The 13,364-nt window shown below is 40.4% G+C and overlaps 1 protein-coding gene across 1 annotated transcript in view; it reads right to left on the bottom strand.

Moving 5' to 3' along the window:
* Window positions 1-1,536: 1,536 nt before the first annotated feature.
* Window positions 1,537-13,364, bottom strand: part of nalf2 (NALCN channel auxiliary factor 2) — a 334,928-nt gene continuing 323,100 nt past the window's right edge. The window contains exon 3 of the mRNA XM_052022327.1: window positions 1,537-1,841. Coding sequence (XP_051878287.1) covers window positions 1,537-1,841 — 305 coding nt within the window. The remainder of the gene's footprint in view (window positions 1,842-13,364) is intronic.

Genomic DNA, 13,364 nt, shown 5'->3' on the forward strand with positions numbered 1-13,364 from the left:
CTGCTTTGTTATACTTCTAATTTGTCTTTTACTCTTTAAAACTTAAGCAATGTGCTACACAATGGGCTTTAGCCCTTTGTCAGGTATTCTCAGTAATTGAAATACCTATTTCAAATTTCCCGAATGCTAAGATTCAGTGAAAGTGCAGGGCAGAGTAGAATCATAGGTTCTTAAGAATCTAATGCAATGCTAGAAACAACAGTTTAACTGAAAATGTATTATAAAATTTTATGTTTTTGCCTTTATTATCTATGATTATTTTTGTTTATAAAAGCATACATTCGTGTTTTAATAGTTCATTTGGCTGCTGCCGTGTTACTTTTGACCATGCACTGCATCCGAAGACACATGTTGTGGGTCATGGGAATCTTAGATCACCATTTGTAATGGCTTTGCACTGGCATGAAACCGGTACTGAGCCAGGAGTTCCATTTGTCAGTACTAGGCTTTTACAGGCAGTAGGTAGGATGCACATATCTACTACTACATCGTTCTAAAATGGACTCAAACATCCTTTGGTGTTTCTCTTTTAAAATGGAAGTACCCAAATATCCCCACCTATACCCACTTCCAATGCCACCCCACTTTCATTAATACTCGTAGCATTCATATTAAGGTGATAAGCTGCCTCTAAGGCAGCCATCACCTGTTTATTTCCATAGTCTTGAGTTGGGTAGCCATGATATCCATGCCCAGCAGTCTGCTCAGAATTGAGGAAGCACATTTTACATACATTGGTAGGCAGGAGGGTGCATTAATTGCTAGCTCTACCAATCTACCAATCATATAGTTTTAGAGTGTTTGCCTACCTTTCCTGCAATTGAGTTGTTCACAGTTCCTTTGCTGGTGTTCCTCATGACAATAATTAACAGTTTTTAAATAGCTGTTAACAATGAGATGACAGATCAGCATTGGGTTTGTCATGAGGAGAAATATTTACCAGAGTTGTTTGGGCAAGTACACTATTCAGGGATTCAGACACCTATCCAACTTTCTGAGAAATGCAAAACATTCTTGGTTCAAGCACAGGATTATTGCTATCTGTCCCTGGGACAACTAAGTCGTGTTTGTAGGAATAGACACCACAAAAAACTTGTTGAAGGCTACCATATTAGAGTTTAGCTTGTTTACAAATTGAGAAGGCAAAAGAAAAACATCCTGTAATGAAATTGTTCAGTGCGTCTATACATCTTAAACCTTCTTAGTTGCGTGTGGAACAGATGGAGTTACAGTAACTGTCTATTTCTAGTATCTGTCCCAGAGACAGCTATGCTTTTCCCAAATTAATTCTACCCTTGTTGTATCAGTTAACATTTTAAACCATCTCTCCTTATCAGAGCAGATAAGCATTTCTGGATCTGCCATGGCCAGATTTTTGTCTTCTGAGCCTTGCTGCGCACTGTAACACATGGCTGCCTGCAGCCCAGCTCTTCATTTGGGTGGTCTTCTGAAAACTCCTTGAGCTTCTTTGCTGTTCAGTACCATGGCCCTGTACGAACTGTTGAAACAAAAAAGAAAGGAAGAAGACATCTTTTTCTACTCTTCACCTGCAGAACTGTCATCCAGTGCACTTACTGCCTCCATGCCAACTCTGCTATTGTTCTGAAACCCAGAGAATGTCACCACAGTGTGTAGAAGAATTAATACCAAAACACACAGCTTGAGTCTGCTGTTGCACAGTCGAGGTGCTGCTGAAACAGGCAGTGAAGACTTATGATGCAACACGGAGTCCATGGATTTGGTAGATATATTGTAACCTTTATCCCAGGAAAGATCACAGGTGTTCCATCTGACATCACAGCATTCTGGCTCTGCATTGGTTAAATGGTTTTCTAGTAGCCCTGTTGCAAAAAAGCAAAGAACTGGATCAGAAGCAACATAGAATCATAGCATGTCTTCCTTTCAATATTTTCACTTACTTTGGGATTGATTGAAGAACCTTTTGCCAGTCCTTGCACCCAGAGCTCCAAAGGTCAGAGGATAGAGCTGAGAGACAAAATAACCAAGTACTTTTTACTCCCAGCTCGAACCCAATGAATTCTTGAGGCAGCTGATGCTGCCAGTGTTGGAGTCTCTGGTGTGTTAGAGCACCAGAAAGCATCCAAAGCTGGTGGCTATTACTGCAGCATCAGCTGGCTTTTTTGCTTGCAAGGTTGGGTGAGGCTGCTGTCAGTGGCCAGCCTGCACCAAGGGTTTAAGCTAACTCTGTGGCTTTGTTCCATCTGACTAATGCTCTGGCACATGGAAGAGAGGAATATCAGGAGCTAACAGCCAACATATTATTTCACTGTACAGAACACTGCATTGGAATCCCAAGCTGAAATTTACACGGATCGTGTATCAGAGGGATCAGAGGTTGGAACTGGCAGCAGTATTTTTTTCATTTCCAAGCCAAGGGCCTCTGAACAAAGTCGTAAAATCCATTCCTCTGTTCTGGCTGAGATCAGCTAACTCAACACAGATCAGCAATTAAAGTAGATGTAGAAGAACATTTGGGATTAAAGATCATCTTCTCACATGCAAACTAGCCCTGAGCATAGAAAACAAAGAGGCAAGAGCTAAATTTTAAGCAAGCTAAATGTAGCAGTGGGAGGGAATGTATGGAAATAGAGAAATAGGAAGAGATGAAAAGGATTAGTATAGGTTCAAAGGAAGAGTTGAATTGATCTCTAAAATCAGGAGTAGATTGAAGGGGAGGAGACACAAGAGAGACGGCAGATGCTCGAATCTGGAGCAACACACACAAGATGCTGGAGGAACTCAGCAGGTCAGGCAGCATCTATGGAGGGAAAGAAACAGCTGACGCTTTAGAAGTACTCGTTTAGCTTATCAATGTGGAAGGGAGAGGTGGATGAACCACTGGAATTGGAAGGACAGTTTACATATGAATGTACAATGGAAAATTTTGAAGTCACCAGTAAGTACTTATGCCTAGAAATTGGATTACACCCTTAGTTAAGTGCTGAGTGCTGCTTGCAGTATTAATACTAAAAAAAACCTAAGTTGGTCGGAGATATACTTAAAGAATCATTAGGGCAATTTTCATTGACTGATGTATTAAAATATAACCCTGTGGTCCCTGACAGCTGCTTTCAGAATTTGCAGCTGCCACATCATTGCCACTGGGACACAATATGAGGCCACCCAGATCCTGAAAGAAATTCTCTTAATGCAACCTCAAGGTAATTGTAAAAAAGCTGGTCATGAAAATGAGGGAAGACACAGTGTTTGGCTACCTTCCCTATGATCACTAACACTGATCCAATTCCTTTGCCACTGCAGTCCAAGGTTCATCAGCAATAACGGCTGTGAATTCCGTAGAAACAAGAGATTCTGCAGATGCTGGAATCTGGAGCAACACACACAAAATGCTGGAGGAACTCTGCAGGTCAGGCAGCGCCTATGGAGGGAAATGAACAGTTGACATTTCGGGTCGAGACCTTTCATCTGGACTGGTAAGGAAGAGGGCAGAAGCCAGGATAAGAAGGTTGAAGAAGTTGGGGGGAGCACAGGCTGACAGGGGATAGCTGAGTCCAGGTGAGAGGGGGAAGGTAGGTGGGTGGGGAAAGGGGGGATGAAAGGGAGTGATGTAAGAAGCTGAGAGGTGATAGGAAGGACTGAAGAAGAAGGAATCCAATAGGCGAGAACAGTGGACCATGGAGTAAAGGGAAGGAGGTGGGGAATAGATGGGCAGGTCATGAGGGCGGGAGAAGGGAAAGAGAAGGGGTGATGGGGCCAAGGAATGAGGGAAGACAAAAGGGGGGGAGAAAAAGGAGGGGGGGAGAGGGGTGGGGTTACCGGAAGTTAGAGAAATTGATGTTGAGGCCATCAGGTTGGAGACGACCTAGGTGGAATATGAGGTGTTGTTCCTCCAACCTGCATCTGGCCTCAATGTGGAAGTAGGGGTGGCTGTGGATAGACATGTCAATAGTTCAAGTTCAAGCTACTTTATTGTCATTCATCCATGCCATAAAAACACATGGTGGAATGAAATGTCGTTTCCCCCAGACTCTCACAACAGAGGACATACATAGAGCAGAAGACATACAATAAACACAAACAAAAAACAAAAAATCAAAAAAAAATAGTCCAAGTACAAATAGTGCAAAAAAACAGTATATACAAAATACAAATTTAGTGCAGAGTTAGTGCAAAACCAAGTTGGACAAGAGAAATAGAAGCTCAGTGTGTTGTACTCGTTGTATAAACATGTTCAGCAGCAGCCAAAGTTCTTATACACCGTTGTGCAAACCAGAGCTTTTGACGCAGCATTTGTCTACCAGGGTATTCAGGAGCCTGACAGCCTGGGGGAAACAACTGTTGTGCAATCTAGTAGTTCTGGCCCGGATGCTCCGGTACCTCTTGCCAGATGGCAGTGGGACAATTAGGTCATGGGAGGGATGAGAAGGGTCGTCTATAATTCTATAAACCTTACGTGTGCATCGTGTACTGTAAGTATCCGAGATGGAGGGAAGAGGTACTCCAACGATCTTTCTTGCTGTACTCGCAATTCTCTGCAAAGACTTACGGTCAGAGATGTTACAGTTACCGTATCAGGCAGAGATGCAGCTGGTCAGGACACTCTCAATGGTAACCCTGTAGAATGTGGTGAGGGTGGGGGAGGGCAGGTTTGCTCTTTTCAGCTGCGTAAAAAGTGGAGATGCTGCTGTGCCTTCTTGGCGAGGGAGGAGATGTTGTTTGACCAGGACAGGTCGCCTGCTATATGTATTCCCAAGAACTTATAACAGCTGACTCTCTGTACAATGATGCCATTGATGCACAGGGGTAAGTGGTCAGCCTGAGCTTTTCTAAAATCCACAATCATCTCTCTTGTTTTGTCCACGTTCAAGGAGAGATTGTTGACTGAGCACCAATCTACCAGCCTCACCACCTCCTCTCTGTAAGCTGTTTCATCATTCCTGCTGATGTGGCAGTGGGATGTGGAATTGAAGTGGGTGGCCACCGGGAGATCCTTGCTTTTGCAGTGGACGGAGCAAAGTGCTCAACGAAGCAGTCACCCAACCTGTGTCGGGTCTCACTGATGTTGAGGAGGTCGCACAGGGAGCACTGGATACAATAAATGATTCCCCACCTCCTTCCCTTTACTCCATGGTCCACTGCCCTCTCCTACTGGATTCCTTCTTCTTCAGTCCTTTGCCTCTTCTACCTAATTCCATAGAAAGGCAGGTTTAGGCAAGTAACATGAGAGATACTTGTGTGGGGACTGTTTCTCACTTTCTTTGCTTCAGATATCATAGGAAAGGATGCATACAACAAATTGTGGAAAAAGATAAGTTTTGTATATCTTAAGTAAAGATATTTTTAATTGACTGCAAGTTTTATCTGTGTGGGATTTTGTATTATTGACTGGAGTGTTTAACTGAACACTCAGATGCACTCGACTGTCCCATAAATTATTATTTCTGTTGACAGTTGTGGTCAATGTCTTACGCAGTAATGATTTAATGACATACAGATCTAATTTTCAATTGTTCAGAGCTACTCTAATCTACATCATGTACTGTCTATACATTTTAAATGAAACAAATGCTGACAATTCCCAATGAAATGACCAAGGACTTAATCAAATAACATATGCATGCATTCTTACTGCAACATATGCCCTCAGGTCAATACAATAACAGCCAGATGAAATGATTATTGACATCTGTTGATTAAAGAACTGATATTTTAGAAACTGTAACAGGGCAATAATTGATTCAAGTTTGGGGGCAAAGTACAGATTGGTATTGGTATTGGTTTATTATTGTCACTTGTACCGAGGTGCAGTGAAAAGCTTGTCTTACAAACCGATCGTACAAGTCAATTCATTACAAAGTGCAGTTACATTGAGTCAGTACAGAGTGCATTGATGTAATACAGGTAAAAACAATAACAGTACAAAGTGTCACAGCTACAGAGAAAGTGCAGTGCAATAAGGTGCGAGGTCACAACAAGGTAGATCGTGAGGTCATAGTCCATCTCATTGCATAAGGGAACTGTTCAATAGTCTTATCACAGTGCGGTAGAAGCTGTCCTTAAGTCTGGTGGTACGTGCCTTCAGGCTCCTGTATTTTCTACCCGATGGAAGAGGAGAGAAGAGAGAAAGTTTCCGGGTGGGTGGGGTCTTTGATTATGCTGGCTGCTTCACGAAGACAGCGAGGGGTAAAGACGAAGTCCAAGGAGGGGAGGCTGGTGTCTGTGGTGCGCTGGGCTGTGTCCACAACTCTCTGCAGTTTTTTGCGGTCCTGGGCAGAGCAGTTGCTGTACTAAGCCGTGATACATCCAGATAGGATGCTTTCTATGGTGCATCTGTAAACGTTGGTGAGAGTCAAAGGGGACAAACCAAATTTCTTTAGCGTCCTGAGGAAGTAGAGGCGCTGGTGAGCTTTCTTGGCCATGGCTTCTACGTGATTTGACCAGGACAGGCTGTTGGTGATGTTCATTCCCAGGAACTTGAAGCTGTCAACCCTCTCATTGATGACTCAGAAATTAGACCACTTGAGATCAAATTTCAGGTGGTTGAAAGGAGTAGCTTGCATTTAAGTATAATCTCTTTCATGCCCTCAATTGCTTTACACATCAGTAGATTACTTTTGATGTGCAGTACATGTGTGACATTGATCTTGCAAGCATCAAATGAATCAATAATCAAGTAATATATTGTTGGACATTAACATGTTGGAAGAACTCTATGCTCTTCTTTGGGTGCTGATGTGTTGAGGAGGTGGATTGAGTTCTACTTTAACATTTGATCCAAAACTCAAACCTCAGTGACACAATATCAACTAGCTAGAAGTGGGACTTGAACTCATAATCTTGAAATTCTCATACCAGACGTCCATCAACTGTCTCCAGTTGATAAATAATGGGACTACAGCCATCACATAAGTATTGTGACAAATTCATGTTGCAGTGACAAGAAAGAAACTTTTGTCCAAAACTAGGGGCATAGGTTTAGGGTAAGAGGGGAAAGATTTAAAAGGAACCTGAGGGGCAACTTTTTCACACGGAGGGTGGTGAATATATGGAATGAGCTGCCAGAGGAAGTGGTTGAGACAGTACAAAAGTATCATTTAAGAAGCACTTGGATAGGTACATAGAGGGGTGGGGCTTGGAGGGATATGGGCCGAAAGCACAAACTTGGGACTACTGGGTGGGTGGACACCATGGTCGGCATGGGCTGGTTGGGCCAAAGGGCCTGTATCCATGCAGTATTGCTCTATGACTCTATTCACCATTGAAAGGCAAGGAGATGTGGAATAGAATAGAATAAGTAAATCTAGAAGTAGAAGAAGGGGGTGTAGCTTTAGCACAGTGAAAAGTTATGAAGCGGGCATAAAATTCTTCACGTAGTGATCAATAAATGGAACAGGGTTTCGAATAGAAAACAAATATTCTTGCAGACATTCAAGAATTTTCTGGATAGAATATAAGTTCCTTTGACATAAATGAGGAATAATGACTGCTTTTACCTTATTCATTTCTGTCTTATGATTTATTTTCAGGGAGAATGCAAAGTTTCAAGAGCACTGCTAGATCAAAGGTGGACACAGCCTGTTTAAGACAACCGTAAATGTATTGTGGGTTAACTTGCAGACACTACCTCATGACCAGTTAGCCAAAATAAGCACAGTTGTAATGTGGTGAGGAACTGGCAGGTGCCAAAATAGAATATCACTGATCAAAAGGAGGAAAACTTTGGAAATGGTAACTAGCTTGTTGGCATAACTGTAGAGCTTGAGTTAAATGGATAAAGTATATTCAAGAAAAAAATCTTCATGCTAAGATTTGTGATTAGGTTCAGGACACACCCTAAAAGACCACAAAAACAAAGTCAAATGTCATGTTTAAAACTGAAATAGTGCAATCTATAGATACGGGGAATAGGCAGGAAAATGGGATTAAGTAGACCGAACTGTTATATCTGTGCAAAAATAGCAGAATATGTTCATTGTGCCAAATGTAAAGGAGAAGACAATAATTTTCTTTTGACAGGGAAATTGATGCCCAATGGCATCTCTAAATAGCGTGAGGAACACTTTCAACTGGAGGGGAGGCACTGGATTAAAACCAAATTGGAACTGAAAACAAGCCTGTTTCTCTGCAAGGCTATTCTATTCAAACAGCATCTTCAAACCATTAAAACAAACTAAGAAATACCATTTCATAAACACAGCTGTTAACAGTTTAAAGATTAGGGTGAGAGTTGTTATATAAAAGCAAGAAGAAAGAATTTAAATGTGTTTACCCAAAACAAATTTTTCAAGAGCATTGATAGGTGATTGTTCAAAGCAATAGAGTTTCATTTATCTCAAAGCAAGTGTTACTAGATTATGCAGATTTCTGTTGCCTTCGCAGAAATGGTGATATTAAGACTCGTGGATCTGTGTTTGTAACAAATATAGAGAAAGAAAGAGTGGAAATTACCCAATAGAGAGTCATAGCAGGCTGCTGGTGCTTACCTGAAGAGAGATTTAGAATGATAATAGGTTACTGCAACTTTAGAGTGACTAGTGATCAGAAAGACTAGTGAACAAATGAGAGGGAGATAAAACATAACAAATAATTATACTTTGCATAAGCACATGTATTCTTTTCACCAATTTATTCGCCATTTCTCTGGAAGGCACCAGCAAGAGTATTAGTATTGGTATTGGTTTATTATTGTCACTTGTACCGAGGTACAGTGAAAAACTTGTCTTGCATACTGTTCGTACAGATCAATTCATTACACAGTGCATTGAGGAAGTACAGGGTAAAGGCAATAACAGAATACAGAGTAAAGTGTCACAGCTACAGGGAAGTGCTTTGCAGGTAGACAATAAGGTGTAAGGTCATAACAAGGTAGATTGTGAGGTCAAGAGTCCATCTCATTGTATAAGGGAACCGTTCAATAGTCTTATAACAGTGGGAGTCTGGGTATCAATACAAAGGAACTGGTAAGACTAAGTGTGTTGAATATGAGATAATTACTGATAGTGTTTCAATATATATGGATTATGGAGGTGTTAATCTCATGTCTTGATAAATTTCCTGGAAGGATTAGGCAGAATCATGATGTATTGGCAGGGTTACACTGTTTTCTTGGAAGAAGTTTAAGTAGCTTGTTTCATGTTGAAATATCAGAATGCATGACTTTCCTTTCTCATTTGTGTAGTTCTCAAGTTACGTTGCCTCAAACTCCAACGAGCTCATTAATTCCACTCCTGAGTAAATAAGCAGAGGACATGGGATTCCTGCATTACCAGCGCCTCACCAGTGCTCACCAGCGCCTCTACTTCCTCAGGAGTCTAAAGAAATTTGGTTTGTCCCCTTTGACTCTCACCAACTTTTACCAATGCACCATAGAAAGCATCCTATCTGGATGTATCACGGCTTAGTACGGCAACTGCTCTGCCCAGGACCGCAAGAAGCTGCAGAGAGTTGTGGACACAGCCCAGTGCATCACGGACACCAGCCTCCCCTCCTTGGACTCTGTCTTTACCCCTTATTGTCTTGGTGAAGCAGCCAGCATAATCAAAGACCCTACCCACCCGGGTCATTCTCTCTTCTCTCCTCTTCCATCGGGTAGAAAATACAGGAGCCTGAAGGCATATACCAGCAGACTTAAGGACAGCTTCTATCCCACTGTGATAAGACTATTGAATGGTTCCCTTATGTGAAGAGATGGACTATAACCTCACGATCTACCTTGTTGTGACCTTGCACCTTATTGCACTACAATTTCTCTGCAGCTGTGACATTTTACTCTGTAATGTTATTGTTTTTTACCTGTACTACATCAATGCACTCTGTACTGACTCAATGTAACTGCACTGTGTAATGAATTGACCTTTATGATCAGTTTGTAAGACAAGCTTTTCACTGTACCTTGGTACAAGTGACAATACTAAACCAATACCAATACCAACACCAATTAGTGCCTGTTCAGAATGTTCAGAATGTGTATGGGCTTCCATCTACATCTTAGAACTAGCAGAATGCAAGGTGACTAAATCACCTCTCTTACAGCAATTATTTAATTCAGCCTTTTGCATTTTTATTACTGAGACATCCTGTAATTTATTCTCTTGGACTGCTTACTTATGGCAAGAAAATATAGAATAATGTTTTTACATTTCAATTTCCTTAAACATGATATATTTAACGTGTATATGTGATGACTTGATGCATACAAAATTTAATTTCCGTGACATCAAGCAGTCCAGAAAGAATAATGGGAAAAGAACCAGAAGCAGTATGTGGAAAAAAACATTTTAATGCAGTGAGTTGTTACAATCTGAAATGTCCTTCCTTAAAGGATACTAGAAGCAGCTTCAACAGGGACATTCAAAAGGAACCTGGATTAATAATTAAGAGAACTGTGGGTCATGGTGAGGGAGTAGGGAAGTGGGATTAATCAGATTGCCCTTTCAAAGAGCTGTCATGGCACAAACGGTCAAATAGCCTTTTTCTGTGCAGGATGATTCCATGATTTTATGATCAGTAAACTAAAGTGGGATGTTTTGAGGCAAGTTGTTGTATATTCTGCATTATCAGCTGGCTAAGATTATATACATGCTGATTTCTGCTTGTTTTGTGCTAGTGTTCCATAATGACATCCTAAACGAGATTTAGGACGTTTGCTACATCTTACCATTGACAAGACCAACTGAAAAACCCACAAATATTTTAGCATAATTTCTGCATTTGATGGATCAGGACATATTTGGGCCATCACAATTGTAAAATATTCAATGTTATTAACAGAACCATGAAAGTTCGCAATGCTTTCACACATAAGTTGATAATGCAACCAGAAAAAAAAGCAGAGTGAGGATTCGAAAATTTAAAAAAAAAACTGCAGAAGTTGGAAATCTGAGATGAAAGGAGTAAATACTGGGTATACTCAGCAGGTCAGGCAACATCTGTGGAAAGAAAGACGGAGTTAACCTCTCAGGTTGAAGACTCTTTATCAGAATTTTCATGACACCAGGTTGCTCAGAGAAGACAGACTTAAGGTAATGGGCGAAGGGTCTTCCATATGAAATGTTAACTGTTTCTCTTTCCACAGAGGAAGTATTCCTTTAGGGCCAGAACCCTGGGTTATCTGGCATTAATGTGTCAGTCAGTCTGTTTCCTTCATACATCAAACTCATATACGTTGCAAATTGCAACATAGAATAATGAGGCAAGATAATTAAATAATTTTTCACAAATTTATTGCCTTCTTGTTGACCCAGTGTATTAATGTGGTGAGACACTCAAATAGGAGTGTCCCAGTATCAATTACTGGTGTGTGCTGAATTAATTGACTGGAAGAGTAGGGGTGACCTTAGCATTCATTGGGAGGGATTGGCTAATGTTATACCTCTGGATCCCTATGAACTGAGTAACACTGACTGTTCAGGTTCACACTTAATTTTTGAAGGGCTGCCAATGTCATGGAAACAATTCCCCGCAACTCATCCATCAGAAGCAGAGGGGGAAAGAACTGTAGACAAAAATTACTGTTTATCCAAAGACATTAGTACACCTAAAAATTGAGAAAAACTGCAGGTTCAAGAGTACATTTCAGAACTTCCTTAATTCAAGAACAGTGGAACTTAAGAAGTGGGTGCAAGTGTAGGTCTTTCAGCCCTTTGTGCCTAATCCATCATTCAATAAGATCACGCCTGATCTATTGTCTCAGTGTCACTTTCTTGCACTTATCCCATATTCCTCAACATCAAAAAGTGCCTGTCTTGAAAATACTCAGCAACTTAGAATCCACAGCTCTCTTGGGTAGAATATTCCAAAATTTCATTACCCACTCGGTGAAGAAATTTCTTCTCATCTTAGTCCTGAGTGGTTGACACCTTATTTTGAAAAGGTAAGACCTGGTTCTAGATGACCAAACCAGGGGTAAAAGTATCCCTTATCTACACTGTCAAACCCTTCAAGAATTTTGTAAGTTTCAGTGAAAATACCTCTCATTCTTCTAAACTCATGAGTGTATTGCCCATGTTGTAGTCTCCTGCACAGTAGATGAGGTAACCTCTTAAAATAACTTTCTCACTTTTCCAATTCTGGTGAGGATTATTGACCTGTAATGTTGTCTCTGTTTCTCTCTCTGCTAATGGTGCCTTATCTCCTAAATATCTTCAACAATTTTATTGTAGTTTTTTGCTTCAGTGGAGTATAGATCCAATCTCCCTCACCTCTTGACACAGAACAGATCCCGCATCCAAGAAATCAATCTGGTGAACCTGTACTGCCCTCTCTTTGTGGCAAATATAAATCTACTTAGGTTGGGCGATCAGACCTATATATGGTACTCCAGGTGCGGTCTCACCAGGACCACATATAATTCCAGTAAGACCGCTTTATTCTTGTATTCTAATCTTCTTTCAATAAAGGCCTGGTGACTTATTGGCTTTCAGTTTAATTAATTTCTCTGATACTTATGTTTTATTATGAATGATAATGATAATCTAGGCTTGTTCTCTACTCTTCCTGAGAGGTTTTCCATATCTTTGTTTAGTTTCTCTGCCATTTCCTTATTCCCCAATATAATTCCTCCTGTCTCTGCCCATAAGAGACCATGTTAACTTTTGCTAATCTTCTCCTTTTTAGATATTTATAGAAGTCTATTTTTTACTTATTTCATTACATTAGCTTCATAACATACCTTTCCTTTCCTTATCAATTTCTTGGTTCTCCTTTTACTGAATGCTGAAATTTGCCCAATCCTTATATAATTCTCTCTGTCAATATTCTAAGCCTTTTCCTTTGATCTAAAACTGTCTTTGAATACTCTTGTTAACCGTGACTAGACTACATTTCCTGTTGTTTTCTTTTTGTGCCTTAAGGCGACTTTTTTTTTACAAACTATGTATTATTGTTTTAAATATTAACCAGTACTTGTTTTATTGTAGTTTCCCAATCTGCCATTACTAACTCATGCCTTCTACCTTCAGAGTTTGCTTTGCTTAGATTTAAGACCCTGGTCTTGATTACTATTCCCTAAACTACCAGATTATTAAATAATGCCTTCTAAAATCTAAAACAGCCTCCTCCCATAAAACTTAAAATGTTAGTCAGCACATTGGTTTATAGGACAGATGGGAGTATTTTCCTCCATCTCTGGCTCTAGGAATTCAGTTAATATGATTTGACAAAATAGCACATACATGTCATTTAATAGCACAAAGGAAACACTCTACTAGAAATATTAAAACAAATATATGAATGTTCAGCAGGATGGGCACTACATATGGATAAGGAAACAACACTAACATTTCAGATCAACACTCTTTCATCAAATCGAACCTGATGAAAGATCACTGAACTGAAATGTTAAATGTATTTCCCTCTCCACGAATGCTGCCTGATCTGTTAAG

This window comes from Pristis pectinata, chromosome 8, assembly GCF_009764475.1.
Source record: "Pristis pectinata isolate sPriPec2 chromosome 8, sPriPec2.1.pri, whole genome shotgun sequence".
NCBI lineage: Eukaryota > Metazoa > Chordata > Chondrichthyes > Rhinopristiformes > Pristidae > Pristis > Pristis pectinata.